This window comes from Chaetomium strumarium (genome assembly GCF_033439665.1).
Source record: "Chaetomium strumarium strain CBS 333.67 chromosome Unknown B0T15scaffold_4, whole genome shotgun sequence".
Taxonomy (NCBI): domain Eukaryota; kingdom Fungi; phylum Ascomycota; class Sordariomycetes; order Sordariales; family Chaetomiaceae; genus Chaetomium; species Chaetomium strumarium.
Window position 1 is genome coordinate 2775266 of NW_026944432.1, and position 26899 is coordinate 2802164.

The following is a 26899-nucleotide window of genomic DNA, read 5'->3' on the forward strand; positions in this document are numbered from 1 at the left end:
CTGTGGTCCTCCTGGTCGAGCTTTGAGAAGCGTGTTCTGGTTCTGGAGGCTTGGTGGAGTCTCAAGATTTCTAGTCACGTGCTGATACCCGGCACTCAGAGTGGGGCAGTGCTTGGCACACGGCACAGCTGTTTGATTGGCTGATAGTGGAGATGTAAACATTGACTTTCAGGACCCCTGTCGCAAAGTCGCGAGACCCTCTTTCCGCAACTGGACCGACACGACTTGGTGTTGCAACGCGTCGCATAATTGTTGGCATAGGTTGGAAGGAAACGGCGCACTTTTAATAACGTTCCCTTGACATGGATTAGTCGGGATACTTGTTCTCTTGTTTACATCACGACCAATACCCCTTTTGCAATTATCCTTTGGCTTTCACCATGATAGAATCTATCGGTGGCTTCGAGCCCACGCGCGACAACTCGAGTTCCGACCAGTTAGGTATTTCCATTCCATGCGACTAAGACATGAGCTTACTCTTAGGAATGTAGGGACCCTATCACCGCAGGATGCTTTCTTCCGCCTCCAATTCCCTATCCTAGGCCGTGGCAGCGCGTTGCTGTCGCGCCCGTACCAGGCTTGCGCCGACAAAACAGGATCTGGAAGAGAGTCGGCGGCCTTGTGGCTGCACCCGAGACTGAAAGATATTGTCTTGCAATGGCAGAGCTTGAATCACAAGGCCAGGAACCCAGGAAGCGCGCGCGACAAGTACGCCACATTCCTGCGTGGGGCACCGCGAAGTGGGATCCGAGGGCCGAGGAAGGGCATGATGGCAAGCGAGATCTTCGCGAGGCGCGGGGTATGCAGATATCGACGAATACGTATGACGCGATCTAACAAGAGAAACTAGACGTGGTATCCGCCCACAGAGCGGAGGCTGCACGTGCTGACGCAAACGACTATACGAAGACCAAACGCGCGACGTTCCCCGAAGAGCGGTTGAAGTGGGTGCCGAGAAAGCGTCACAACTCGCGTTGGCCGATTGAACCGAAGGAGGAAAAGCCGACTTCTATGGTGGCCGATTTGCAGCCCTTGATCGAGTTTGAGGTCCCCGCGTGCGCCGAACCGGTCGAGGCTACGGTACAGATCGATGAGAAACGGATGGGAACACGGTCGACGCGGCGTCTCAGCAGGCGGATTTCGCAGCTTCCGATGATCAATTTGTCGCCAGCAAAGAGCTCGGGACCGGTGCTGTCGCCCGTCAAGAGACAGCCGGTGACGCCGTCGCCAACGAAGGTCGTGGATTCTCCACTTCGCTCATTCCGGGTAAATGCCACCCCTACAAAGGTGGTACTGGAATCGCCAACAATTAGCCCTCCGGAAAGATCTCCGTCAAAGCTTTCAAACCCCTCAACGATGCCAACCGATGATGTTGTCAATCCGGCCACCGAGGCCGCAGGGGCCCAGGCTTCGACGCCCCATGGGGTGAGCTCCGCTCCACTCATGTTTGATCAACCGACTCCGGAGCGTCAAATGGAAGCCGAGCACGAAACTCGTAGGCGGGCCTTGCTTTACTCCGCGCGTAGGAACGACCGTGGCTTGGGCGGAGCAGCGCGGCTGTTGGCCTTGAAGTCCAAGCGGAATAGCCCAAATCGTCGGCATAGCTTTGCGTCGATAATCAGCCCACCAGTCGACGTACGCGGCACAAAAGGCCAGAGGCGAAATACTATGGACGGTCTTTGTGTCGGTCCTGATGAGATTCGGGAGATTGGTGCAGGTGGCGAGGAGGACACCGGTGCGGCCGCGGGCCATTATAAAGCTGATGAAGTTGTTGAGATTGACGTGAAGACCAACCTTGACATCTTCGGTCAGCCGATCAAGGCAGTGGACTCGGCACCCGGACAGCACAGTGTTGGCGAGGAGGAGATGGAACTCTCAGAACCGATACTCGAACCCGCCTCTCCAGCAACGTCTGCCTCTACGGTTGCTTCTCCTGTCAAACCTTCTCTCGAAGCTCCAATCGTCATCTCGAACTCTTCAGAGGAGGCTTCCAGTGTCGCAGAGGAAGCTGATGCTGAGGCGGCAGTGGAGAACGGCGGAAGTCCAAGCCAGCCGGCCACGAGACCAAATGCCACCGAGACTGAAAGCATGAAAGAGACGCCCGTCACACACGTCGACGAGGACCAGTCGATATCTTCAGAGGGACAGCTTTCCGAAATCTCATTTGCCTCTCACGATTCTGAAGGCCTCTCGACCATCTACGAGGAATCGTCTCTTTCCGAGCCTCAGTCTTCAGGGGAGGTCGACACCCTTGGCCTTGCGAAGGGCGAGACAACTGTGAATGCGGATGTAGAATCCACGGCTTTGGCCGCCCTGGAGGTCGACGGTGACAAGTCTGGCTCTGCGCCTCCCAGTGCAAGCTATGAGCAGCCCACGGTAGAGTCGACCTCTGAAACAGCTTGCTCGCTGGCCGCCCCCACCAGCGACGTTGCCACCGCTGCGGATGGTTTGACCCCATCTGATCCGCCACGGCGCAACAACGTGCCGTCCTCCACGAATACGACTCAACGACCTCTATTAGAGACTGAAAATGAAAGCTCGCCTGGCATCTCTGAAGGTGACGCTGTTTGGTCATACAGAGACGACGAGCTCAATGTGACAATGCCTGGAGCCTCAGAAACAGACGAGCACTCTAAGCTCTGTGTTGAAGAGCCCGAAGAACTTCGACATGACGACCTTGTCCAAGATGATAATCCTCCAGAGCTTCCCAGATTCATCCCGATCAATGGAGAGCAGAAGTCGTCGCTGCATGCCACGCACAGTAGTCTACGGGATGAAGAGCCCAGGGCTGAACATAACTCGGACTCGGACCCGGACGACGCTGATGAGGTTGTCGAGGAGGAGTTTCTGGCCGACGAGGACCACGATGCCGCCGATGCCATGGATGACGATATGCTGGCCGTCAACCCGCCCTGCCCGGCAAATGACACGCTCCAGTTGCAAGCTATGCATGACGACTCGGAGACTGAGATGCTGAGGAAGTTCGTCACACGCGTAGCGGCAGATAAGAGCGCCAAGGCGTTGGCGGCAGCTAGCACGGTTGCAAACAACAGCTCGCGATCAGCACGACGGTCGGGTTCCCTTGGGTTGACCACCTCGGCTGGCTCACCTATGGCCAAATCCGAGCCAGGGGCTCACACAATGAGAAAGCCCCTCGCGGAGAAGAGTTCCAACAGCCCCAGCCCTACAAAGAACAAGCGCAACCTGGAACTGATCGTGGAGGGCCCGTCAAAGGCAAAAGACGGCTCCCAAGACCCCGAAGACGACTTAGAGGACGGCCCTCGCATCAAGCGCCGACGTAAGCGCGCCGATCCAGTCCTGGACACCGCCACCGTAGGAACTACGGCGCCAGCCTCCACGGAACGGGAATCTCTCCCCTCTGGACCTGCCCCTCGCCGCTCGACTCGCGCCCGCAGTCTGAAGCCAGCCGCACCCTCCGCCAATTCCATCGCCTTCTCCATGATTCCCGTCCGCCTACCGGGCATGGGCGCGATGGACGATGCGGCGCTCGAGAGCCATTACGCGGCCATCGCGCGGCAGCGCAGTGAGGAAAAAGACCTCGCGGCCATCACCCGGGTGAACACCCGCAAGAATAAGGGCGGCGCAGTCCCCCCGCAGGTGGTGCTGGCGAAGCAGGCGGAGGATCCAAACTGGCGCCTGCGGGAGTTGAAGGGCGTGCTGGACGCCAAGGAGCGGAGGCAGCAGCAGCAGCAGCAGCAGGTAGAGGGAGATAGCGGAGATGGCAAGAAGAATACGCGCAACAAGGCTGCTAAGGGCGTCCGGTGGGCGGAAGAGCTGGTTAGATTCCACGAAGATTCGGACGCCCAGCCGAGCGTGTTCAGGGGCTTGGCGCGGGGACTGTTGGCCGATGTGGCCATGGAGGACCTGGGCGAAGCGGATGAGATTGCCGAGGCCGAGCCGCCTGCTGCTCCGGAGCCGGCCGTGGAGAAAACGGTCAGGGTGGCTGCTAGGAAGTCGGTGTCTACGTCTGCATCCTCGGCAGCGCCGGTCTCGTCGAGGCGCACTACCAGGTCGTCGAGGTTGCCGCCCCCTACGCCGGTTAAGAAGATGCCGAACGGGCAGAAGAAGGCGCCGGCGGCGCTGGCGGAGAAGAAGGCGGCCGCTGCTCCTGCTGCTTCTTCTGCTCCCAGCTTGCGGACGAGGGCGAAATCACTGCCTAAGCCGGCTGCTTCTACTGCGCCGTCGTCTGCTGCGGGGCCTGCCGGTTCGGCATCGACCTCGAGTCGGTCGGGGATGGCGACGAGGCGGACGAGGATCGCGAAGCTGGGGATGAAGGGAAACGGGACGCCGGCGCCGAAACGGAGGGGGCGGGCTGCCGCTTAGGCGCCGATATCATCATGAGCAGAAGAAGCATTCATGCAAGAAATGACGGATCAGGCGCTGTCAGTGGATTTATCTTGCCCAATTGTGATGGACGGGGGGGTATTGTATCGGAGGTCCTTGCCCTTGATTAGGTATGGTATGGTATGGTATACACACGACTGGCAAAGCACATTGGATCTCGGCTATGAGAATGGTGCCGCCCTTTTTTGCTACCTTCCCCGCTGTTCCATCACCATCCTCCCTGCGTGACCTATACACCATGTTTTCGAGAGCTAAGTATCTAAGGTAGCTCTGGGTAGGTAAGTACACAACTAAACGACATGATGCGCCCCCACCCCCCCCCCCTCCCCCCCTTCCCCCCCTTCCCCCCCTTCCCCCCCTCCCCCTTCTTCACCGGTCCCCATTCAGCTGCTGCGGCCAGTTGCCGGGACAGCTCCCCGTGCACTGCAGTCCCATGCTCGCCTGGTTCTGGATGTTGGCGCACAGCACCTTTGCGGCGCCGCCGTCCTTGGGGCGGATGTCGATGTTCTCAAACCTGAGGTTTTTGCACGGCGCGGCGGCCGAGCAGTGCATGCCCGCGGCGACGTTGTAGCGGCTGGTGCCCCGGATGTTGGACCAGGTGATGTCCTCGATGGGCAGGCGCGAGCCGTCGCAGTTCTGGCCCGAGTAGGTGCAGGGCGTGATGTAGATGGGCTGGTTGACGTCGCTGAACTCGAAGTTGCGGAAGGTCACGTTGCGCACGCGCCCTGATGATGATGGGTATGTCTTGATCCAGGCCGCGTTGGACGAGTGGTTGCACCGGAAGTCGGAGAAGAGCACGTCGTCGACCGTCTCGGGCCCGTTGTTGCCGTTGCCCAGGGATCCGATCACGGCGCAGCCGGACTCGTAGCACGTCACGTTGCGCACGTCGATGTTTTTGCTGTTGGCTTTTACTGAGATGCAGTCCTGCACAAGATGTACCTGGGTCAATGATTTCTTTCGTTTTCTTCCTTTCTTTTTTGCTTCTGTTGTCTTTTTTCTTTTTCTTTTTGTTATGGAACTTTAGTATTACTACCAGAGTACTTACATCACCGCATCGGACGGTCCAGTTGCGAATGAACACGTCCTCCGAGTTCCACGTGTCGACGCCGTCGGTGTTGACGGCCGACCAGCGCGAGCTGCTCTGCGTGCTCATGTCGAGGTTGGTCATGGTGACGTTCTTGCTGTAGGCCACAAAGGTGTGCCAGAACTGCGACTGGCGCCAGGTGATGCCGTCCACGAGCACGTTGGTGGCGCGCCAGATGGTCAGGTTGATGGGGCGGCCGCGCCGGTTGCTGCCGTCGCGGTTCTCGTCGATCCACACCTGCCCGTTGCCGTCGAAGAGCGCCCTGCCGTGGCCCAGCAGCCGGATGTCGCGGCCGCCCAGCTTCCAGCCCGTGTGCAGGCCCGCGTAGTCGACCGGCAGCGTGTTGCCGATCCAGTACTGCAGGTTGTCGGCGCTCCACACCCATTTGCCCAGTATGTCGATCGTGACGTTCTGGAGCTTGGTGAACTCCATGACCTGCCGGATGTTGTATGTGCCTTCCTGGAAGATGATGCGGCTGTTTGTCGCGCACTGCTGGAAGGCGCTCTTGATCTGGGGCGTGTCATCGCCCGAGCCCAGCGGCGTGACGGTGCATGTCGAGCCCTCTTTGACCACATCCGCGAGGGCGCCGTGCCCGCATATTGCGAGAATGACAGCTGCTGGTGCGGAAAGCTTCATCTTGACGGTGCCTGACAGGGCAGCAGGTAAGGAAGGTATAGGGGTAGTGTTGTCTTTGTGCCCCTATCATCAGAGCAGCTTGATACTGCATCTTCTGGGCTGTTGGAGATGCATTTTCATATATACCTGTTTCCCGCCCCCATCAGTAAGTTAACCCTGCCGCTATAACCCAACCACCAAGGTATGATCGATGAGATGAATAAGTCATTGCCATCCGTAGCTCGGACCACCCCGCATAAAGGGTGCATGCCATCTATGCGCCCCAGGGCTCGGTTAAATAGCCGTATTGCGGTAATCTCCCTCCCTTCGGGGGATGGAGATATAAATATGCACCGTTGATTCAGGAGCCAATCAATCTCAGGGAGACGCTCCCTTCTTCTCTAACAAGATGTTGGGTTGCACGATGTCCCCATGCAACCCAAACCACACCCACCAAGCTTGGAGGGCCGCTTTTGGTTCTCTGGCTCCTCTATTGGCGGAATTTTTATAGTTATTTTCCGAACCACGAACCGGGAAATGTGCCTTGGGCCTCTGATGTTATTATATGCGCTATTATCGAGTGTGTTGTTTGCCTCGGTGCTCAGGTCGAAACATGGAGCTTAGTACCTAGGCTTCCGGAGACCACAGTGCAGTCTACTCTCAAGCGCTAATCCTATTCCTTTCCCACTGTCAAACAGACTGACGTTGTTGGCCTTATTGCTCACCACTGTTCATTCCCGCCGACATATCGGTCGCCACTTCCTGTGGTTTGGGCTGTTTGGCGGGCAGATTCCTCCTCAACCATCGCAATATACATGCATACTTTGCCCTGTACATGCTATCACCCGGTTCCTCCTTTGTCAGCTCCCCTACAGTTTTCATTTCGGCGATTGCAGCTTTGCCCAGCAACCGCTCTCCTGGACCCGGATGAACCGAGACAGATGATATGCCAGCTTCACCAGCTCTTGGCCTTTCTAGGAACCGACTCAGAGCAGTGCTTTGACTCAAAATCGACGTCAGCTTGTTAGTTAGCAATGCCATTAGACGCGAGGAAGGTAGTCCACATACTACCTAGTCTATGCATCGCCGCGACCTCTTTGCTTTGCCGTCCGTTGCTGTGCATGGCGGAAATCAGAACCTGAAGCGGACGCGGTAAGTTGGAGAAGCAGGGAGGTCGACCCGGACGACCCTTTGCGTGGCTTCCGAGGCGGTTGTCTGCGCGTCCTCAGGATCCGGAACATGCTTCCTCCACACGACTGACAGTCGGCTTGCTTCTAATAAGCACACTAGATCGCTGGGCCTTACCTCTGTCACGATGCCTTCATCTCTGAAGGACCCGTCTTTGATGATGGAGATGCCACATGCCGCACCTGCCCCTTTCCGTTCTAAAGGAAACCCGCTCACGGGTTCTTTCGCGCATTGTGCGGAAGACGTCACGGTACTCTAACGGAACCTTCTGTTTCACTTCCGCCCACGCCTCTACGGCGAGGAATAGGATTGTCTTGGCCTTGGCGCTCTCGATGAACTACTTCCACCACTTCGATACCGTGCGGATATCATCGAGCTCCAATCGCCGGCTAATACTAGAGTCGCCGGCTAGAAGAGGATCCCCCAAAATGGTCCTCCAGAAGATTTCGTTTGCGGTTGGTAGGTCGGATGACCCTATCCTATTATCCAATAATCTTAACCTAACCTACCTTACCGTATAACTTTACGCTAACCTATTCTATTCTATAATCTAACCTACTCTACTAGGCCGTATAACCCAATCTCAACGCCTTCCGTGCTGGGTTCGAAGCCATGTAGATCCTCCGTCCAACAAAGCGTCTCGCCATCCCGTTGCATGCTAAGTCTCCACTCGTCGAATCGCATCAAGAAGCCTATCGACCGGTACGTGCTCGGAGACCATCCGACCAGCGACGCACTTTCGGCGCAGGACCGAACCACCGAGGAAGTTCGCATGTCGTCATCCTGCTGCGATAGGCGCTCATACAGCTCCCACGTGTACGGGATTGGCTGGAAGTACGTAGGTAGGAAGTACCCGTGCAATCCGGAACCCGGCTGGGCAGATGCAAGTCCTCATGACACTGGCACTCAGCGACCATCAACGGAGCGAGACTTTGCGCGAAGCCTCAACCATCCCGAAAACAGCATCCAAAACCGAATAGAAAGAGTTGAGGACTTGAGGCCCCAACTCAACTAGTACGGGACTACGAGTGTTCGGACCGCGGTGGCAGTACCTTGGCCAACGGTTCGCCGCGGTCCTCAGCCATCATTGGCCATGGCCGCCATCCGCGAGAATCCTGCCGGCGCACTCCATGAATTTCATTCGATTGCCTCGCATCTCCGTGATCGTCACATTCCGACGTTTTAAGTTTCCGGTAAATTCCGAGCCCGGCTCGCTGCTCTCCAGTCCCCACATGTGGATTCCGGCTCCGACAATTTCTTTTGCTCAACCCACAACACCCGTGGAACTCTCGAGAAAATCTCTCCTCTCACCCTGACCTCACAACAACTCGAGCCAGCGCCCGGCTAGCTCAATCGGTAGAGCGTGAGACTCTTAAGGAGCATCTCCGTCATCTCAAGGTTGTGGGTTCGACCCCCACGTCGGGCTCAATTCCCGTCTTTCGACTTTCCTTTTGATCTTTTCTCACCTAGCATAGGTCACATAAGGTGCTGCTGGGTTGGCCCATGATCATCCATTGTGTTCGGTCTTTGGAACCCGGTGTTGATGGCATGGTCGTCACGTCACACGGGGGGCCTGATTCGTCTGGTTGTTACACTTTTGGCCGGGTTGAGAGTGTTGCTAGGGCGACATACCACGATACCACCAAGCTTGGGAACAAACGTTTAAGGTGGTGACGGTGCCGGTCCCTACTACTATCAATACATGCAGATCGAAAAGGAGGCTATGAAACATGCCCTACCAGGCTGGATATCAGCTTCCCTCATCACAATGCCCTCCCACTCCCACTCGCACCCGCACAACACAACACAACATCATCAGAGAACTACTACCCCGTCACCCATCACCTACTCCCTCCTCCCCTCTCCAGCCCGACACGCTTCCCGCTTACCCCCTTCTCCAGATCCCTCTCCCTCTCGGGCGTATCCGGCGTAGGCAGCTCAACCTCCTCCGCGGCAACCCTCACCTTCCGCCCCTTCGCCGCATTACTATTATCCCCCTTGTACACCACCCTCACCCCCTCCGCAGAAGAAGACTGACCAGGTAACTCCGCCGGCGCCGCCGTCATCGTATTAGGATAGGACCCAGCAAACAACCCGCCACCCCGCGCAGTGAAAGTCCTTATTACCGGCCTACTACTCCTCGACCGCCTGTGATTGTATCCTACTATCCCCCTCACAGACCGCCCATCCATCTCCTGCGGCGTGTCCGGCCTCGGTGGCGGGGCTGGAGCCTCCATCTCTCCTATCCCCATTCCCATTCCCGGTGCAGCACCACCACCGCCATGTACGTGATGATGATGATGAGCGGTGGTTAGCCCAAACCCGGAACGCAGCGCCCACTGGGCAAGGGTCGCCGCCATGCTGGTACTACCCGACGGCCCGGCGGCGGGCGGCCACAAGTGGGGGAGGATGTTGTTGTTATTGTTGTCGAAACCGTCGTCGGAGGGCGGGCCGACGTGGGTGTCGACGCGGCCGAAGGAGTCGTGGCGCTGTTTCTTTTCTGGAGAGGACGACGAGGAGGAGGGGGTCTTTTCGGTGGTGGTGGTGGTGGTGGTAGTAGTAGTAGTAAGTGCGGCGGGACCACCGCCGCCGCTGGATTTGGATCTGTTCTTCTCGTTGTTCTTGCAGTGACGGCAGGGGTGGATGGGTTGTGCGAGCAGGTAAGCGACGCCTAGGAGCACCAGGAGGATGGGGATGCCGATTCCGAGGCCGATGCCCAGGCCTAGTTTGAGGGAGTAGCTATTGCTGCTGCTGCTACTACTATTACTACACGAGGAGGGGGAGGTAGAGGAGTCGGTGGATGTTACTGGGCCGCGGATGATGGTGCCGGCGGGGATGGAGGTCCATGAGATGGCGTTGTCGCAGCACGAGGTGGCGTCGGGGCCGCAGCAGAATTGGAATTCGTTGGTGTCGGCGTTGTGGCTGGCCGGGCAGGGTATGAGGGGGATTCCGAGGGTCGTTCTGTTGCCTAGTAGTGGTGATATAGTCAGTCAGTCAGTCAGTCGGTCGGTCGGTCGGCAGGGAGCAAGGGATCACCAGATGCAGAAGCGTACCATCGCTTGACGAGCAGATCTTGTTGCATGGCGTTCCCCAGGCCTTGTCGGTGCATCCTTGCTGCGTCAACCCGGGACTGAGACACAGCCCGTTGGAGAGACAGTAGTCGTTCTTGTTGCAGCACCAGGTTGTCGCGTTCGTGTCTGTCGTTCCCGGCGCGAAGCACGGCAGTTGGCTTGCGTCCTCGTTCCCCCATGTATCATAGCATTTTGGGTCCGCCCTGGTGCTGCTCGCTAGCAGTACGGGAATTACGAAGAGCCACGCTTTTGATGTTGTTTTGCCTGCCATTTTCCCAACAAGTCACCTCGTAAGAAAGCTGGAAACTGTCGTAAAGGAACATCAGAGGCGAGATGAACCCCGACATGCACCAGGGGCAGATCCGGAAAGATATTGGGGGTGAGAGAGCTCAGAGCTGGCCCACCCAGAGCTTTTTGGGGGCCGAGGACGTCTGGAGTCTTGGATGGCACAGAGATTGGAGATTTGTGTTCAGTGTTCCCGTCGTTGCTTTCCTGCGGCACAGGGCCACAGAGGGTCATCAGATCTTAATAGTAAGCCGTGAGAACGAAACCAACAACATGCGGCACCTTGGTCATCATCTCCCAGCGCATGCAAGCCCGGCACCAACAAGCCAACAGCCACACTGCGTGTGCGAAGCAAACGTGTTCACATTTCTCGCCTCGTTCCCGGGAAAAATAAAAACGAGTAAAGCAAGATCTCAATCACCATCGCTATCCGCAGGTACGACGAGATGCCGAGAGCTTCAGGTGTGGCACAAGCTCAGCTCCTAGGCTCCAGCTTATGAGAGTTTTCAGCTGAAAGTTTCATACCACCAGATCTTGTGCTGCGTGGGGTAAAAAGCAGAGCGCGGGCACAGCAGTGACGGCCTGAAAGTATTATGCTGCAGCTTCAACAAGCACGCGATTGCTGCAGGTCGCACAGTATATGCTCAGGTTGTACCTCAATGAGGTGACATGATTCTGACGGCGGCACCCCGAGCTGACCCCGCTTGCTGTGCCGCGCGTTGTACAATACCTGCGAATCTAGCTAGAGGACGAACACGGCTACACGGGTGATCCGCGCCCCCGATGAGTTCTCCTTGTGTTCGAAATGCGTGTAGCAAAATAGGCCGCACATTGTGGCCTCGACTGTTTCATATAACACACGGCTGAGGTGAGGTGAATCGCATTCACTGTTGTATCGTGCGAGATCTCGATCACCATCAGACATTCGGATACGTGCCTCGAGGTTTCTACATTCAGTTTTATCCACAATAAGAGTTTAAACTAAACATAACATCAATCAGGTCTACGAGAATCGCACCTCTTGCCATTTGCTCTTCAATATCATCAATCTTTAGCTAGTTAAGTAGTAGGGTTATATATCTCCCTGCAGTTGAACTCAATCTACGCCCTCGGCGTTGCTGGAGATGATTACATCGATGATTGGGTACCATCCTCAGGTTCTTCCACAGCTTAGGTGTTTGCCCCTAGCTATAATAAATTAAATGATCTCCGATGATCTCGGTCAGCGTTCGAGGCCCTATATGAAGGCGTTTTCAAACTCCATGTCGATGCACAGAATCTCACACACCTCCTCAATGGGCTTGTCGCGAATCATGTTAGCGACAAGCTGGCAGCAGAGGTCGCACAGAGGCTTGATGTCGAGGTAGTTGGCTATGACCAGAATCTCGTATAAGATCTCACCGTTGACACCGCGGAAGAAGACTTTGTTCCAGGGCGAGCGCATAACATCGGTGGTGTCCATTTCCTTCTCGTTGGCCTGCTCGGCCTTCCTGGTTGTCGCAGCATGCGTTGTTGTTCTGCGCCCAGGCTGGTTGTAGTCGACAACGACATCGGCAGCCTTGGGCAGGTCGCGCCAGCGAGTTACCCATTCCAACACCTTTGCCAACGCAGCGTCGCATACGTCGACGAGAATGGGAATAACGTTTCCGGCGAGATAGCTCTCGTCGAACTCGGCGAGGATTGTACGGATGACGGTGGAGTGCTCCGCAGCGACACGATCCACCTCGAACACCCTGCGTTTGGGGTTGAGCATATTCTGCAGTCTCAGAGTCGGGTTAGCAGCCATGGTGCTGCTGTCAAACATTTGAGTGTGACTTGCTAGAACTTAGTTCCTTATAGAACCTGTGTGCGGATGCGTCGGAGGCGTTTCGGGGCAGATTGTGAGTGCGAAAGGTATTGCTGATTGCTGAGAAGCTGCCTGCCTTCATTTCTATACGTCATGATGATGGTCAAGCCTCTTAAAGGACCAAGGGCTCGGCCCTTGAACAAAGCCCTTTTGTATACAGAACAACGTCATTGTTCGAGGTTGGACACGGAGACTGGATCATGCCGGCGAGCCATTCCTGTCCAGGGACCAGCGTCTAGAACAAAGAGAACGGGGTGCTTCGAATCAGAACAAGGGGCTGCATAGACTATGCTTTCGAAGACGACCGGAGTCACAAAGCTCTGCGTGTATAGTACTACTACTAAGTAGTATCCGTAGTACCCTTCACCACTCCACTATCGTGCCTGGTTGAGCAGCGCGACCAAGGCATAGCCTTGACCTCTTGCTAGTCTTCCAGATAACTGGACTGGAAAGTTGAGGTGTTCTGGGTAGGACCTCTCCGCTTTTACGGGCGAATCATTCTCAACTTGGTATTCTCGGCGTCGCACAGTGAGCTAAATGCCGTTCTTTGCCATTTTCAATGCTTGAATGAGTTCGCATGCTGGACATCCCTTGCTGCTTGGCGTCAACCTTTGCTTCTTCCGAGCCAAGCGAGGAGGTGCTTCCGGACGAAGCAAGGGACGCCCAGACACTTAGTGTAGGTAGGTCTGCGTCGGCTGTCTAGATAGAGAAGATCCCGATCAAAGAACGGCACGGCGATCTTCGTGGTGCCCTCGTCTTAACAGGGGCTGGGATGCAAGGGATTGCGTGGACGGCGACATGTCAGCCACGTGCGGGAGGGTTCAGCCCGATTCAGAGTGTAAAACAGACACAATTGGCAGAGATCTGTTTTAACCCCGCTTCAGCGAAAACCTCCTCCCACACTATCGACTGCACGGTCTGCACCTGCATGTTCCCATGTCACGTAACTGTCTTCTACCCCCAAGGATATGCGGTCTGACTCCCTATGAGCTTCAAGCGAAGATGGGGGTCGTTGGCGAGTGTCAAGGTCACACGGCGAAACGACATCTTCGCCCCTGAACTTGAAGGCGCCGGGTTAACCTCTGATCTATATACCACTGCGTAGTATCGGTATCACAAAACCAAGGCAAACTGCCGGAGTCAGCCCCTGTAATAAGTGGCCTATCCGTTTGACACACACTTCAGGAACCAATCCGCTGGGACTCTGAGACTGGAGGCTGCAAGGGGGAAGCTGCGACATCTCAGCTGCCTTTTCGACCGCCACCCACCCGCGAGTTTACCGGATGGCGCGGGCCAAGGGAGAGATCGTATGCAAGCTAGTAAATCAAAAATCCGTCGCTGCCATCTACCATCGGATCCCGACATGTAATGGCGCCGATTCACCAGATGCAGTTGTCTCAGACCTGCGGTTCAAGTTGTCGCCAAGCAAACAGACACGGCCGGCAGCCTGCAGGTACCCAGACCTGTACGGAGTGATCGGACGCAAGAAAAGGCACGATCCCGGCCGTGCTGCACATAAGTACCATATTTTACCATGCCCGTCCCCGTCTTGGAGCCTTACTCCCCTTTCCCTTCTTAGATCCTGCCCCTGGCTTCCTGCATGCCCGACACCATCGGATTGCTCGTAGGAGTATTGGAGCCCTGGCATCAACCTCCCCTCTTAATCCTGCTACGCCTTGTCGGTCCACTCTAAACCTGGCATCATGCACTTCAAGCTCCCCTCGTGGCTGTCCTGGTACAAGAAGCCGGAGTACCGCGACATCAAGGAGTACTCCACCAGTATCAGCACCGGAAAACGCCAACTGAGCCCGGATGGCCGCAACGGAGGCGTCCCGAGCCGGCTGCGGCTCGAGCGCATCTTAGCAAACAAGACATGTCAGTGGACTTTGCGCATATTCGTGTGGGTGCCGTGTCTCGGGCTGACGCAAGTGTTTGACAGGCAGCCCAATGTCGTTGCATGATTTCTACATGTATCTCAAGCACATTGAACATTCCGAGGAGAACCTCGAGTTCTATATGTGGTGCGCTTCTGTCTTATCGTTTCCCTGCATTCCCTTTCTAAGCCGTGCTACGATAGGTTCAAAAGCTATGAAGCGGCGTACGACCAGACGCTCAACGACAAGGACTGCGGTTCGATCCCAAGTGCTGCCCAGTCCACCTCGTCCGTGGCCCGGATAAAGCCCGAGGACAGCTTCGATATCCAGCACGGCGATCTCAAGGAAGAAGAGGATGACGGAAGCGATGAAGCAGGTACGCTCTGTCCTGGCCCATGGACAGTGCTTTACTTCAGTTGGTAGCTGACAAACCGCGCGACACAGCGAGAGAAATGCTCAGCCGTATCTCCCAACTCATCTCCACCACCGCCCTCTGCACCTCCAAATCCACCCCTTGCTCCTTCCCATCTTCCCTCGGGACAACCAACCCCAGATTCCCCCCCATCCCCAACAAGACACCCTTCCCCTCAGACAAATCACTCACCGCCGAGCTCTTCACGGTAATCTCCCTCTTCCTCCTCCCCAACTCACCCAAAGAGCTCAACATCCCCTCCACCCTCCGCACCCAAGTCCTCTCCAATCTGTCCTCCACCACCTCCAAGTTAACCAGTCACCCACCACCACCACCACCACCACCACCCCACCCGTCAGCCCTCCGACCCGTCGCCGACCACGTCTACTCCCTCCTGCGGAACTGCTCCCACCGGAACTTTGTCCGCCTCGGCGTCGGCAACGGCACCTTCGAGACGGTGTGCGTGGCGACGGTGCTCGGGTGGACCAACCTGGCGGCCGGGTTCCTGGTCGTGCTGTGCCGCGGCCTGGTGTCGCCGCATCGCGGTGCCCACTCCCGCTGGGAGGCCTTTACCGCGTGGCCTCTGTGGTGTCTGGGCATGAGCCTCGTGCTGAGCGGGCTGAGGGGCAGCTGTTTCTTCTTGTTGCTGTTTTCTCGGAGGCAGAGGTTGCCGTGGGAGAGGGTTGATGATGGTGGTGATGATAACCATAGTGGTGGTAGTGGTGATCATCATAGGCATATGGGGGAGCGGGGTGGTGGTGGAGGGGAGGTGAGTGAAGTGCGGTTTGTGAGGCAGGGTGAGGAGAGGCGGGGTGATCATTATGATAATTATGATGATGGCAGCATGAATGAGAGGGGTAGTAATCTTGGTGATAGGGGGAGGAAGGGGGCGGGAAGGCTAATAAAGGAGAATAAGCACGTCGGAGAAGGAGGAGGAGGAGGAGGAGGCCAGGGGAAAAGGGGGTTTGGTTTGCTGAGGTCGGTGAAGAGGCTGATGATCTTTGATCGGAGGCTCAAGGTGCGGGAACGCCATCTCAGGAGGTTGCAGCGCAAGATTGTGCTGCAGAGCTTGGTTGGGGGAGGTCTCTTTGCGACGGTGTGTGTGGCAGTGTTCATCTGTTTGCCGGTGTGGAAGGAGACAGTGTGAAGGTTCAGGCAGTGTCATACCTTAAGCACATATGTAGCACAGCCGAGAAGCTTCTCTGGTGTGATGAATTAATAAGGCATGTTTGACATTTGCATTGCTACCTATGTATTGTACCTCTGGTCCCTTGAACGATGGAATGCTCGCTTGTAGTAGTATGATGTTAAGCTCCATCAGGATTCAGTTGCTTATGACTCTTCTATTTATCTTGTTGCTTGATATTTCTCTGATAACTAGTATCTGTCCAATGTTTCCGCTAAGATAAATACATCCGTTTCAAAGGAGTATCCACAAACTACTACTGTGTAAGAGGACCAAAAGGAGCAGAAAGCTGCGAGCGAAAACGACCCAACACAGAGGTCGACGGTACATCCCGGGGTGAGGTTCAGTCAGCCTGCAAGCAAACAAAGCCCTTCCAACGATCTTACCAAAACTTCCCTTGATTCCGGCTGTTCGGGTAAGATACCGCAGCATCTCCTTCCGCCCCCCTGGATTTGGATTTCCCGCGGGCCACTCCGCCCCGTATGACAACAAAAAGCTCCGCCAATCATCGTCAGAGAGCCTGCCGACTTGGCGTCGACTGCCTCCATTTGGACTGCAACTCCCACACCGTACACGACCACCAACCCCGGCCGGCGGGCACAAGCGAGGAGTCTGTGTATCGGGTTGTCGGGTAGGTTTGTTTTCGACTTGTCATATGTAAGGCCGCTCCCCTGCGTCGTTCTTGGCCGCCATGTCTGGCAGTCCATCCTGTCCATCATCCTCCTCGGCAGCATCCTCAGTTGGCTAATCGCAATGGGCCGGCGGTATACGACAGTCTCGACTTGGGCGCTCCTTGCTGCTACTTCCTGCCTCCTTCCGGTGGTACGAGCCGCTGATACAGCCGGGTTGTGGAGTCAGTGTGGGGGAACTGGCTACTCAGGGCCGACACAATGTGTGCCTGGCGCGGTGTGCACGATGTACAATGACTGGTACTGTCAGTGAGCCTTCTCCAGCGAAGGAGGAGCCATGACGGTTGGTTGACCGTGCTGCTATAACATAACAGATCAGTGCATCCCGGGGAACACCAGCAGCACGTCCTCGGTCAGGATGACTACCACCCTCACCACCTCGACCCGCACAACATCCTCCACAAGCAGTGCCCCATCCAGCAGTCCCGCTCCCGCCGGCATCAAGTACCTCATCACGTTCGGCGACTCTTACTCCCAGACGGGCTTCGACGTCACCTCCACCAAGCCCGCGCCGGGCAACCCGCTGGGCAACCCACCGCTGCCGGGTTGGACGGCCAGCGGCGGGCTGAACTGGGTCGGCTTCCTCACGTCGGTCTTCAACACGTCGACGGTGCTGACCTACAACTTCGCCTACGGCGGCGCCACCACCAACGCCTCCATTGTGCAGCCTTACGCGCCCACGGTGCTGAGCCTGGTCGACCAGGTGGCCCAGTTCAGCGCCAGCATCGCGTCCAAGCCGTCCTCCGCCTACGCGCCCTGGACGGCGCAGAACGCTCTCTTCGGCGTGTGGATCGGTGTGAATGATGTCGGCAACAGTTGGTGGCTGTCGAACTGGGAGGCTGGTGTGCTGGCGCCCATCATGGACAGCTATTTCGGCCGGTTGCAGGTGCTGTACGACTCCGGGGCGAGGAATTTTGTGTTGTTGAGTGTGCCGCGTATGTTTTTTGTTTTATTCTTTTTGTTTTATTTTTTATTTTTCTTTTTGTCTCCGAGTCATGATGAGATTCAGGTTGTGGACTACTAAGTACTAACATATACCTAACTTACCAAAACCGCAGCCATTTACCGCACGCCAGCGGTGATCGAACAGGGAACCGACGCCCAGGAGGGCGAGAAAGCTGCTATTGCCAAGTACAACGATGCGATTGCCGCCCGGCTGGCGGCGTTTGAGGCTAAGAACACCGGCGTGACGGCCAAGATTGTCGACACGGCCGTGCCTTTTAACACGGCGCTCGATGACCCGACGGCCTACGGCGCGCCGGATAATACCTGCTTCAACAGCGACGGCAAGTCGTGTCTGTGGTTCAATGACTACCATCCGGGCATTGAAATCAACAGACTGGTTGCAAAGGCGGTGGCGGATGCGTGGAAGGGGAGCTTCTTCTGAGCTGTTCTCTCTTCAGGTGGTGTTGCTGTTCAGGGATCGACTTGGAGCGTTTTTTTCAGGGGGGTTTTCACTTTCAGCTCCTTTTGCGAACTAGTTCTAGGCCAGTGGCACTGTTCATCTGCCCGCCCTGCCCGTAAAAGAGTAGTAGTATTGTGCTAGTACCAAGCAAGGCTAGTACGGGTGTTGACTAGATCGTGTGTATCGTGATCCTTTTGCCACCAGAATCATCCCAAATCATGAAGCAATAAGTTCTGTCTCAAGCTGAACCTCGAGAGTTGGAACATCTGTGCGAATAAAGCGATATCCAGTGAAAAGCGTCAAGCCCTACCAGTAGTTAAGTAGTCCCTACTTCCTCTTACCCAAGTGCAATGCCGGGTCCGTATTCAGACCGGAAGCCACCAAGTGGCTCTCTGACACCTTCTCCCAATCGTGCAGCGATATCGTATTTTCCAGATTCTCCATGACGATCTCATACCCCCGCTTCCACACGTCCTTCTCATATTTTCCAACCGCCTGTGCCAACTCCTCTCTGGTGTGGGCCTTCATGGCGCGGAGATGCACCTGAAGCTCAGCGACGTCGGCGATCGCGTTTCCCAAACCCTGTCCACGATCTGCAAGAGTATATTTTTTCACACATTGTTAGCATACATCACTACAAGATCTTGCTGAATGACAGTCGACAGGGGGCCTGAAAGAGGAAATGGGACCGAGAGGCTAGACGCACGGAAGGTCATGGCATGGGCGGCATCTCCCACCAAGGTGACGCGGCCGCCTCGATTGTCCCACGGCTTGGTCGGCCAGTAGGTCATGCGCTTGCTGTACCAGGCCCTGGTATCCTCGGGAATGTTACGGACCATTGTATCGAAGGGGTAGACCAGCCCCTTGGTACGTTCGCGGGCCCTTTCCAAGAGACGGTGGCTAGTACTATCTTTCGTCAGAGCGGCCTGTGTTTCGGCATCATCCACGGGCCAGGTGAGGATGATCATGAAGACCCATTCGGCTGGGTCTTCGCTGGTGCAGTCGTACCCGGAGAAGAAGGTGAACAAGCCGGGGCTCACAGCGATGCACGACGATTTCTCGATGGCCTTCAGCGCCAGCGCGACGTCGCGGTTGAGCTTGGTCAGGGTGACAAAGGAGGAGATGGGCACCTCCATCAGCGCGGCATCTTGCGGGGAGTGCTGGAAGAGCCAGGTCCGAGTGACGCTGTGTGCCCCTTCCGCCCCGATCAGCAGACTGCCCGTCTCGGCGCTGCCGTCCTCGAATACCGCTGTGACGCCGTCATCAGACGTGGAGATGGAGACAAGCTTCTTGCTAAACTGTGGGTTTCGTGAGCGAAAAGCTCGAGTCAGTGCCTTTTCTTTGAAACGAGGACTCTACTACTAGTAGTAGTACTTACGCGCACGTCCAATCCTGTCCGCAGCAGATCCAGCCATGCTCTCCTTCTGAGGCGCATAGCATGAGGAGCGGGGATCTTCTTCAGCGGCTCCCCCGTCAAGCCGTTATACACCGGCATAAACGAGCCCTCGTGGCGTCGGAAAGACGGGTCGGTCTGGACGGTATCGACAAGCACACTCAGCTCCGGGGGCAGGCAGGCCTCGATACGGGACTGGGCCCAATAGATGCCAAAGGACCAGTCCCGCGGTCGAGCAGTAGGGCTTTGGTCTTGCTCAAAAATGGTGGCTCCAATTCCGGCCTGGGAATTGGTTAGTGTCGATCCAAACATCCCGTAAGGGACTGCGATGTCGGTACCTTCTTGAACACTTGGCCCATCAACAACCCCGCGGAACCTTTGTTGACGCCCAGTCAGTTTGAGTAAGGCAAGCAAGGTAGGTATATGGGCGTGGCGGTGGGGGAAGTCCGGCGACACAACTCACCTGCCCCAATCACTAAGGCTCTGAGTGCTTCGGGGGGTTGATTGTAATTCATCTTGGTTGAACCAAGCGCTGCAGAAACTCAATAAGCTAGCAAAGGTGAACAATAGAAAGCCAGTTTTCTGAAGAAATGGGGTAGGGAGTGGAGGGTACGGTCATGAAGAGAAAGCGCGACGAGAAGCATCGCACCATTGAGGTTTGAACTTTCACCCCCGCGTTACCACCAGATAGTATTGGCTCACGTCGCCTCAATGGGCCAATGGCATCCTCATATTTCCGGTCCTGTGTTACTCACACGGATACACAACATGCGGCATTTTGGGAGTGTCATTGGATATCAGGACCAGGTGGCTATCACGATCGCCGAGGGCTGCATACCTAAATATGCGAAATCGGCCCAGTAGATACCTCTCCTACTAAGTAAGATACCTACTAGGTCATTGAAAGTGTTTGAGACAGGACGCCCAGAATAACCCGGGAGAGTAATCTCGGAGTCTCAAATTGGGGACTGAATCTCTGTGATGATGTGGTCAGATTATAGCCATGGAAAATATGAGGACGGGATGCAATGAACTTTGAAAAACTCAAACCAGTATTAGGGGGAAATTGGGTTAGACGAGGACAGAACAATTCAGGTGGAAAAAGAACATGCGAATGACGCAGCTGCTGAGCTTCCCTTTTCCACTCTTCGATCCGGGTCGGCACGCATTCACCATCGGTTCGCTCACCGCACAAGCCCGTCCTCTCTTGGATCTCATAATGCTGCATCAGACTAATGATCTCGCCCTGTCCTACTCGTGCCTAGATCAATAGGAAACCCAATGCAAACCGTCAGCTTAATGCGTACATTCATCCGGTTATACAGATTAACTCAAGAAAGGACTCCCGAGTCCCGTTTTCAGCAGCCCAATCACGAGACATGCACTTTCCTTGTGTAGGCAGATCTGTTACCTAGAGTCACGCAGCATCTAGACCTTGTCCCGTCAAGCGAAAGGACCAATATCAAATCCACACGATGTTTTTTTGAAGTCTGATCTTCGCTGGCCAACCGTATGCCAAACCATAGACATCAAGGGCCCGCGACTCCGTGAGACCCACCTTGTGGCACCGAAGTCAGTGAAGGACAAGATGTATGATGCTAAGCCAATTGCAGTCAAAGGATCCATGGCTGGAAAACGAACCTTCGCAACGGGGCTCAAAGGCTTCGGGCCTTGACGATGTTGAGGGAGTGTTTGCGATAGTCAGCTGAGAGTGTCCCCGCACATACAAACGTAATAAGCCCTTCTATATCCGTACTACTTCCTCTCAAATACCAACCGAACATTCTTTGTTGCGAGAAATAGGCCCATTCTGCTAAGTGGTTCTCGTATAAGCAAATAGATCTCTAGGCACAGGGTGGTCTCTACGCCGAAGGAGACATCAAGTGAGCACTCTGGTAGAACAGCTGGTGCCAGAAGATGCCTCAATACGGATACAGCACAGTGAATGTGGTTTCCTGCTCATTTCCTGCGCCATGGACCTCGAACTGCATCCCAGAGCCCATCAGTCGCATTCTGACCGGCACCGACTGCAACTGGCCCAGGATATCAGGGCGTTCACACTTGATTCGGCACTCCTGCCGGGCTTCTTCATTGGAAGGTGCAGACTGAGGCGAGCGGTAGATCACTGCGCAAGGCCTGTTCTGGATCGTGAAAATGAATGCGTTGCGGGGAAGCGTGAAGGTGGCCGAGAAGTCGACGTCTTGGCCCTGGAGCGTTCGGGGTACAGAAGATCAGTGAACTATATATACTAATAGCTGCCTGAAGAATGCGGATTAAATGGGGGGAAGGGCGCGGCCGAGGCGGAACCAACCTTTGTGACGAACCAGGTGATGGCGTTCCAGGCCCCGTTAGGAACGGAATAGCCGTAGCTATATCGGGCAACCCGGGAGCGGATATAAATGGTGGGGGGGACATTGGTAACCCGTGGAAGGTTGAATTGGTCCGCTTCATGTTGGTTCATGGCGACAAAATTCCTGAGGGCACCGTATATCGCTGCGCCATGCTTGACTGCAATCATCCTGCAAAATGACACCAGCTAAGTTACTATCCGTGAAACCTTTGATAGGGCATAGAAGACATACCCGTCTTCCCCAGTAAATGCGACATTGCTATGACCTAAATTACGGCAGAGCTCCGATTGGAGAAATTTGCTGCAGCCAAAGCCGCCGACAACCAAAATGAGCTGGAGAAGAAGGTAGTCATTTGAGTTAGCTATACCAGGTGGACTGTAGTATAGCGCCAGAGGGGCGAACAGGGAGACCTACATCGGGCCCTCTACCGGTCTTCTCCTCTACCCCATCCATTTACGTCCGAAGAAGTCTGACGATGCTGTCGGTGCAGGTGTTGAGAGCGCGTAGAACATCTCGCCTGGGTATAGTCCAGTTAGCTTGCCTCGGAGCACGTCAAGACCTCTGAAGCTTGAAAAGGATGCCTACCCGGAAAGCACGACTTGCCGTCCGATGCGGCCATCGACATATGTAATGTCCAACCGGTGGCACCAGCCCGCTCTCCTCATAGTATTGCCCTGGATTTTAGACACTCTATCCCAGACCGCCTCAATTTCATTATCAAGGTCAGCGAGGTCAAGGTCTGCATTGTCACGGTAGTCCTCTTGGACGCGCGACTTGATCAGTGCTACCAAGGCGCTCTTCATGAACATATCGCCCAATAGTTGCCCCTCTCCGGACACAATCTCCCTGACGGTCAGGGGTTCGAGTGAGGTGATCTCATACGAAATCACATCCTGCGGATACTTGGATTAGCAAGAGGCGGCACGGAAAGGGGCCTAGTACCAGGGTTCCCCCTACCACTGTACCGCCACCGCAGTCGCAGATCACAACAGTCTGTCCATCCTGCAGATTATAGCTCACGGCCAGTCGAGGAAACATGGCGATAGCAGCAGCTTCGGGTTCCGCAATGAAGTCGAGCGGTGCCGGAGGCCTATCGCCTAACTTGAAAAGCCCCGAGTGCTGGATGGCCTGTTCCATACGCGATCTAGTATCCACACCCCAGACAGCAGGGATACCAAAGACAAAGCGGGCTTCTAAATCACTAAGGCTTATTAGGCCCTTGCGTCTCAAGATAACGGAAAGAGAGTCGGCCGCAAAGGCCCACAAGCGGCGCAGGTACTCTGCCACGACGTCGATGTCGGTCTTACCCGCTCTCTCAATCTTCCCAAGGGCATCCCGGACGAACGTAAGCTGCTCTGGTGTTTGGCGATAGCTCTGAAGTAGATCGTCGGTATGGAGAAGCTTAAGCTTGAACAGCGTGAATTTGTCTTCGCCTGCTGCGATGTCGTTACCCCAGTTGCCATTGACGCCCAACGCGGACGGCACCAGAGTTTTGCCTTCTCCGCCGAACTCGATTTCGACGGCCGACGACACCGCTTCATTTGGGCGTAACAGGCAGTACGAAACCCCGCTCGTGCTGGAAGAGGCGCCGTGTTAGACGCCGCCCTTTGCGTCTCGGGATCATGGTGCCAGGGGAAATCTCGCAAGCGCGAGCAAAGGGCAAGATCAAGACTCACCACACGCCAAAATCGATGCCGATAGAGAGCCTGTACGGCGTCGTCATATTGCCTGGCAGCGGACTGCTGAATGCTGATAGAGTGGCAGTCAGTCGCTTGTAGTCGTGGAATCTGAACGAGGGCTTGAGTAACGGAGTGAGAAGCCTGAGAGGTAACCTGCTTGAGATTTTCCAACGATCCAATCCCGGCCGTCAACCTTTATGGATTAGCTCCAATGTTAGGTGTCATTTCCGCTTGCTCGCGGATTTGCACGGTGTCTGCAGGCCGGCGGTGAGGCATCTTGCTGTGAGACACATTGCAAGTCCTGCCGCTCTCTGTAAGGTAAGTTATCTGATAACTGCAACTGAATCCCCTGAAACAAATGATTATGCGTTTGCAAGTTGACTGCTAGCCGGCGCTGAAGCATCTGACATGAGACACATTGCAAAGCCTGCCGTTCTCTGTAAGGTAAGTTATCTGATAACTGCATCTGAAGCCCCTGAACGAAATGATTGTGCGTTTGTAAAAAGGTGACACGAGCCGGCGGTGAAGCATCTGACATGAGACACATTACAAAGCCTGGCAGCCCGGGCTCTCTGGATCTTACGGCTGCATCCGGAAGTTACCTAGTATGCCAACCGAGCCAGCCGTTGCCCTTTGTCCAGTTTAGGGAGAAGCGGATGCCGGAAGCAGCCAAGCACACTAATATTAGCCAATTGAATCTTTGTCTCATTTGCCCACTCCACGCCACACGCATACCTACCAGTTACCTACTACGCAACACTTGCAATCCATCCATAAGCTCCGTCATTGAGATCTGACTTGGCAACATGAAGATATCACTTTCAGCACTTTCGTGCATCTTCTATGGGACGTTAAGCATTGCCCTGGTATGGCCGCTGCCGTTTCCTTCGCACAACTGGCGACGCAAAGCTAATACTACAGCCCGTGTCCGGGGCTCCGGGCATTCTAGGCGGCCGATCCAATTGTCTTGCCGCAACACCTGGGCAGTGGCAGACTCAACGCTCTGGTGTTTCCGCTTCCGGCGGCTTAGCCCCAGCCGAGAGAGAAAGAAAATGAGCCCCCTCTTTGACGGGGTTTCACTTGCACCCAACAGCCCCGGGCATGACCCCGACCTGGTGGTTTTGTTTGAAATATGAGCCAATAATCCTTCAAAATGGCAGCGCAGAAGGCCACGGCAGAGACGCATGAACTTCCGTGTCGCCCACACCTGTCTTCGGCCAGCACTCGCATTCTCCTCAACGACTCATCATATTACCGGTACCCTCGCTAAAACATGACATCCAAAGAGGAGGACGCTTCGGCTGGCAAAGCGCGTTCGGCCTCGCCCGTCGGAGGCGGCGCTGGCAGTCAAACACGAGAGACTTCGCTGTCCAGTGCGGGCTGGGCCCCCTTGGGCACGGTCTGGGCCAAAGCACGTTCGGCCTCGCCCGTCGAAGGCGGTGGTGGCAGTCAAACACAAGAGACTTCGCCGACCAGGCGGGGCTGGCGGGGCTGGGACCCCTTGGACACGGTCATTGCCAGTCCGACATGCCGCGCTCTGTGTTGCAAGTCCGGCGAGGGCTGGGTCCTATTCCATCGGGATCTCGAGCACTATAGAAGTGGGCGAGATGACCTGGCCTTGGATCGGTGTAAGCAACAATTCGTTATCGTTAACCCGCCCCTTTATCCTAAGCCTTTCTGTTCCTGGATCCTGACGTGATGTTTGCTGCTAGGGGCTTTGAGTCACTTGCGAGGTTCCGTTCCCGAAGTTGCCAGGGATATGGTGAGGCGGGGCCTTGCGGCCTGGGATACGTTGCATCCCACAGTCCGAGAGAGGATGAGCCGTTGGTCTCCCCTCGCCAGGCAGCTCTGGGACTCGCCTTTCCCTGACCATCAAGAGGCCATGGTCCGGGCTTGGATCTGGCATTATCTTGATGACAATATCTTCTCGTTCTCGGGGGACGTACAAGGTGACGAACTTGTCCCCTGTGCATCTCCAGTGTGGGAGCATGTTCGGGCGCTTCGCCGGGCCCTGGATGGTGAGGACCTCTCCCTCGTACCCTCTTCGCAAGCCCGAAACCATACTGACATAACATACCCCAGGATTGCGTACCGGCGAAAAGCAGTCAAGGTTCCCAGAAGAACTATGCCACCAGTTCCACATGCTGAGGCGCCTCACAGAATCCCTAGTGGTGGACGGGCTAGGGCTAGAGGAATATATTACGGCCGCCGATTTTATTCCTCACTTCAAGAAGTCGCTTAGGCTCCTCGTCGACGACGGATATACCAAGATTCCGGATCGGGATCACGACGCGAATTGGGATCTCATATGCGAGGACCCCGACGATGAGGAGCATGAAGTGTGCGACATGATCAAAGACATACTCTACTACGCGTTGAAGTTGAGGTTGTTTATCCACGGCATGCTTGCCAGCTACACGATTAGGTTCACTCCAATTGGCAGCAATAGTCTCTGGGGGTTTCCGGTCGACCGTTACTGGATGAGTGTGGTAGGGACACCGGAAATCTCTCAGTTCCCGCCCGGTGAGCGGCCTGTCCGTATGGTGCAGCTTGTCAGCGATCCGATGCTGGTGATCAGCGGCAAGGGTCGGAAAGGCTACGAGAAGGACTTCGAGCGCTGGCCCAAACAAAAATTGCGAGTTTTCGCGCCATGGTGTCGTGACGGAGAGGTCCTAGCAGATTATATTGGCGATGAGGACGAGGAGAAGCGTCTATGGCCCATCCTGGAGAAAAACAGGCAGGAGCGGATGGTCAAGAGATTGCAGGAAGAAGAGGAGCAGATGGAGGAAGTCGAGCAGGAGAAGAGACCGAAAAGGGCCCAGGAGATTGTTGGGCGGGTCGCCAGGTCCATGTCGGCAAAGGGTGCTGAAAGGGTGAAGAGACCGAAAAGGGCCCAGGAGATTGTTGGGCGGGTCACCAGGTCCATGTCGGCAAAGAGTGCTAAAAGGGTGAAGAGGGCGGATAGGGAGGCGGCGGAGCAGAGGCAGAAAAGAGCAGGGAGCGCAAGCAGGAGCAGGATGAGGCGGGTATGAAAGGGGGGAAGCTATAGCGTGGAAACAAGGATCGTATGGGACAGGAGACGAAGGATAAAAGAGGTAGGCACCAGACTGTATTTTTGCTGTTGTTTGGGGCTTCGGTTCCTATACTGTTTTGAGACGGAGAGTCGATAAGAGCACGCTCAAGCCGTGACGTTGGCAAGCAGCCAGTTGATTCCCTTGCCTCCCGCACCTGTGTTCCCCAAACCAGCACAGCTGTAGAGCGCTACGGGGTTGTTCTCGGTGGGCCCCATGTACTGCTACCCCTCTGCTGAGACGGCGCGAGCTGTGCAGCACAACCTCAATCAGGCAGCCAGTGTAATGGGAGACTCTGGGGGAGGTCTTCCAGGTATTGCACCGTATTGGTAGTCGCTGAGGCACAGACTTTACTCTCGTGAGCGTTGCCAGCCGCAAGCGGCTG

The 26899-nt window shown here is 55.7% G+C and overlaps 9 protein-coding genes and 1 non-coding gene across 10 annotated transcripts; 4 read left to right on the forward strand and 6 right to left on the reverse strand.

Moving 5' to 3' along the window:
• The first annotated feature begins 71 nt into the window (after nucleotides 1-71).
• Nucleotides 72-4679, forward strand: B0T15DRAFT_533760 (uncharacterized protein). The gene is made up of 3 exons (XM_062869383.1): nucleotides 72-436; nucleotides 492-799; nucleotides 851-4679. Exons 1-3 carry the CDS (start codon nucleotides 381-383, stop codon nucleotides 4342-4344), a joined length of 3858 nt encoding a protein of 1285 aa, XP_062721673.1. The 5' UTR covers nucleotides 72-380; the 3' UTR covers nucleotides 4345-4679.
• Nucleotides 4680-4727: 48 nt separating this feature from the next.
• Nucleotides 4728-6430, reverse strand: B0T15DRAFT_533762 (exo-rhamnogalacturonase B). The gene is made up of 2 exons (XM_062869384.1): nucleotides 5411-6430; nucleotides 4728-5289 (listed from the first exon to the last, which is right to left on the reverse strand). Exons 1-2 carry the CDS (start codon nucleotides 6083-6085, stop codon nucleotides 4735-4737), a joined length of 1230 nt encoding a protein of 409 aa, XP_062721674.1. The 5' UTR covers nucleotides 6086-6430; the 3' UTR covers nucleotides 4728-4734.
• Nucleotides 6431-8590: 2160 nt separating this feature from the next.
• Nucleotides 8591-8678, forward strand: B0T15DRAFT_t125. The gene has a single exon. It is a non-coding gene; the product is annotated as a tRNA-Lys (tRNA).
• A 415-nt stretch (nucleotides 8679-9093) lies between these two features.
• Nucleotides 9094-10594, reverse strand: B0T15DRAFT_494027 (uncharacterized protein; the record flags this gene model as incomplete). The annotated part of the gene is made up of 2 exons (XM_062866987.1): nucleotides 9094-10220; nucleotides 10306-10594. The coding sequence occupies 2 exons, from the start codon at nucleotides 10592-10594 to the stop codon at nucleotides 9094-9096; spliced, it is 1416 nt and encodes a 471-aa protein (XP_062721675.1).
• Nucleotides 10595-11845: 1251 nt separating this feature from the next.
• Nucleotides 11846-12394, reverse strand: B0T15DRAFT_494028 (uncharacterized protein; the record flags this gene model as incomplete). Its single annotated transcript, XM_062866988.1, has 1 exon — nucleotides 11846-12394. The coding sequence occupies one exon, from the start codon at nucleotides 12392-12394 to the stop codon at nucleotides 11846-11848; it is 549 nt and encodes a 182-aa protein (XP_062721676.1).
• A 1763-nt stretch (nucleotides 12395-14157) lies between these two features.
• Nucleotides 14158-18002, forward strand: B0T15DRAFT_396631 (uncharacterized protein; the record flags this gene model as incomplete). Its single annotated transcript, XM_062864849.1, has 8 exons — nucleotides 14158-14333; nucleotides 14398-14475; nucleotides 14532-14704; nucleotides 14752-15609; nucleotides 16702-16860; nucleotides 16935-17071; nucleotides 17094-17550; nucleotides 17674-18002. 8 exons carry the CDS (start codon nucleotides 14158-14160, stop codon nucleotides 18000-18002), a joined length of 2367 nt encoding a protein of 788 aa, XP_062721677.1.
• Nucleotides 18003-18221: 219 nt separating this feature from the next.
• On the reverse strand, nucleotides 18222-20092 carry B0T15DRAFT_213945 (uncharacterized protein). Its single transcript, XM_062862706.1, has 5 exons — nucleotides 19877-20092; nucleotides 19752-19789; nucleotides 19399-19695; nucleotides 18727-19318; nucleotides 18222-18613 (listed from the first exon to the last, which is right to left on the reverse strand). The coding sequence occupies exons 1-5, from the start codon at nucleotides 19926-19928 to the stop codon at nucleotides 18348-18350; spliced, it is 1245 nt and encodes a 414-aa protein (XP_062721678.1). The 5' UTR covers nucleotides 19929-20092; the 3' UTR covers nucleotides 18222-18347.
• A 935-nt stretch (nucleotides 20093-21027) lies between these two features.
• B0T15DRAFT_213970 (uncharacterized protein) lies at nucleotides 21028-22462 on the reverse strand. The gene is made up of 5 exons (XM_062862707.1): nucleotides 22350-22462; nucleotides 22179-22281; nucleotides 21996-22096; nucleotides 21725-21932; nucleotides 21028-21620 (listed from the first exon to the last, which is right to left on the reverse strand). Exons 2-5 carry the CDS (start codon nucleotides 22215-22217, stop codon nucleotides 21336-21338), a joined length of 633 nt encoding a protein of 210 aa, XP_062721679.1. The 5' UTR covers nucleotides 22218-22281; nucleotides 22350-22462; the 3' UTR covers nucleotides 21028-21335.
• Nucleotides 22107-23572, reverse strand: B0T15DRAFT_213985 (uncharacterized protein). The gene is made up of 4 exons (XM_062862708.1): nucleotides 23441-23572; nucleotides 22722-23340; nucleotides 22350-22657; nucleotides 22107-22281 (listed from the first exon to the last, which is right to left on the reverse strand). The coding sequence occupies exons 1-4, from the start codon at nucleotides 23485-23487 to the stop codon at nucleotides 22218-22220; spliced, it is 1038 nt and encodes a 345-aa protein (XP_062721680.1). The 5' UTR covers nucleotides 23488-23572; the 3' UTR covers nucleotides 22107-22217.
• Nucleotides 23573-24446: 874 nt separating this feature from the next.
• Nucleotides 24447-26686, forward strand: B0T15DRAFT_214013 (uncharacterized protein). The gene is made up of 3 exons (XM_062862709.1): nucleotides 24447-25071; nucleotides 25156-25461; nucleotides 25526-26686. The coding sequence occupies exons 1-3, from the start codon at nucleotides 24717-24719 to the stop codon at nucleotides 26473-26475; spliced, it is 1611 nt and encodes a 536-aa protein (XP_062721681.1). The 5' UTR covers nucleotides 24447-24716; the 3' UTR covers nucleotides 26476-26686.
• Nucleotides 26687-26899: the final 213 nt, after the last annotated feature.

What these genes read in the sequence shown, in the direction of transcription:
- B0T15DRAFT_213945 (XM_062862706.1), bottom strand. Translation starts at nt 19,928, where the DNA reads ATGAATTACAATCAACCCCCCGAAGCACTCAGAGCCTTAGTGATTGGG. An exon ending in GGACAGGATTGGACGTGCGC is followed by an intron (nt 19,319 to 19,398) that starts GTAAGTACTACT and finishes CGAAACCCACAG; the next exon opens with TTTAGCAAGAAGCTTGTCTC. An exon ending in CGCCCATGCCATGACCTTCC is followed by an intron (nt 18,614 to 18,726) that starts GTGCGTCTAGCC and finishes ATACTCTTGCAG; the next exon opens with ATCGTGGACAGGGTTTGGGA.
- B0T15DRAFT_213970 (XM_062862707.1), bottom strand. Translation starts at nt 22,217, where the DNA reads ATGGATGGGGTAGAGGAGAAGACCGGTAGAGGGCCCGAT. An exon ending in GCATTTACTGGGGAAGACGG is followed by an intron (nt 21,933 to 21,995) that starts GTATGTCTTCTA and finishes GTCATTTTGCAG; the next exon opens with GATGATTGCAGTCAAGCATG. An exon ending in TCACCTGGTTCGTCACAAAG is followed by an intron (nt 21,621 to 21,724) that starts GTTGGTTCCGCC and finishes CGAACGCTCCAG; the next exon opens with GGCCAAGACGTCGACTTCTC.
- B0T15DRAFT_533760 (XM_062869383.1), top strand. Translation starts at nt 381, where the DNA reads ATGATAGAATCTATCGGTGGCTTCGAGCCCACGCGCGACAACTCGAGT. An exon ending in GACAACTCGAGTTCCGACCA is followed by an intron (nt 437 to 491) that starts GTTAGGTATTTC and finishes TTAGGAATGTAG; the next exon opens with GGACCCTATCACCGCAGGAT. An exon ending in AGATCTTCGCGAGGCGCGGG is followed by an intron (nt 800 to 850) that starts GTATGCAGATAT and finishes AAGAGAAACTAG; the next exon opens with ACGTGGTATCCGCCCACAGA.
- B0T15DRAFT_213985 (XM_062862708.1), bottom strand. Translation starts at nt 23,487, where the DNA reads ATGACGACGCCGTACAGGCTCTCTATCGGCATCGATTTTGGCGTGTG. An exon ending in ACTGCGGTGGCGGTACAGTG is followed by an intron (nt 22,658 to 22,721) that starts GTAGGGGGAACC and finishes AAGTATCCGCAG; the next exon opens with GATGTGATTTCGTATGAGAT. An exon ending in CGGCAAGTCGTGCTTTCCGG is followed by an intron (nt 22,282 to 22,349) that starts GTAGGCATCCTT and finishes GACTATACCCAG; the next exon opens with GCGAGATGTTCTACGCGCTC.
- B0T15DRAFT_533762 (XM_062869384.1), bottom strand. Translation starts at nt 6,085, where the DNA reads ATGAAGCTTTCCGCACCAGCAGCTGTCATTCTCGCAATATGCGGGCAC. An exon ending in GGACCGTCCGATGCGGTGAT is followed by an intron (nt 5,290 to 5,410) that starts GTAAGTACTCTG and finishes CATCTTGTGCAG; the next exon opens with GACTGCATCTCAGTAAAAGC.
- B0T15DRAFT_214013 (XM_062862709.1), top strand. Translation starts at nt 24,717, where the DNA reads ATGACATCCAAAGAGGAGGACGCTTCGGCTGGCAAAGCGCGTTCGGCC. An exon ending in TGACCTGGCCTTGGATCGGT is followed by an intron (nt 25,072 to 25,155) that starts GTAAGCAACAAT and finishes GTTTGCTGCTAG; the next exon opens with GGGCTTTGAGTCACTTGCGA. An exon ending in GCTTCGCCGGGCCCTGGATG is followed by an intron (nt 25,462 to 25,525) that starts GTGAGGACCTCT and finishes AACATACCCCAG; the next exon opens with GATTGCGTACCGGCGAAAAG.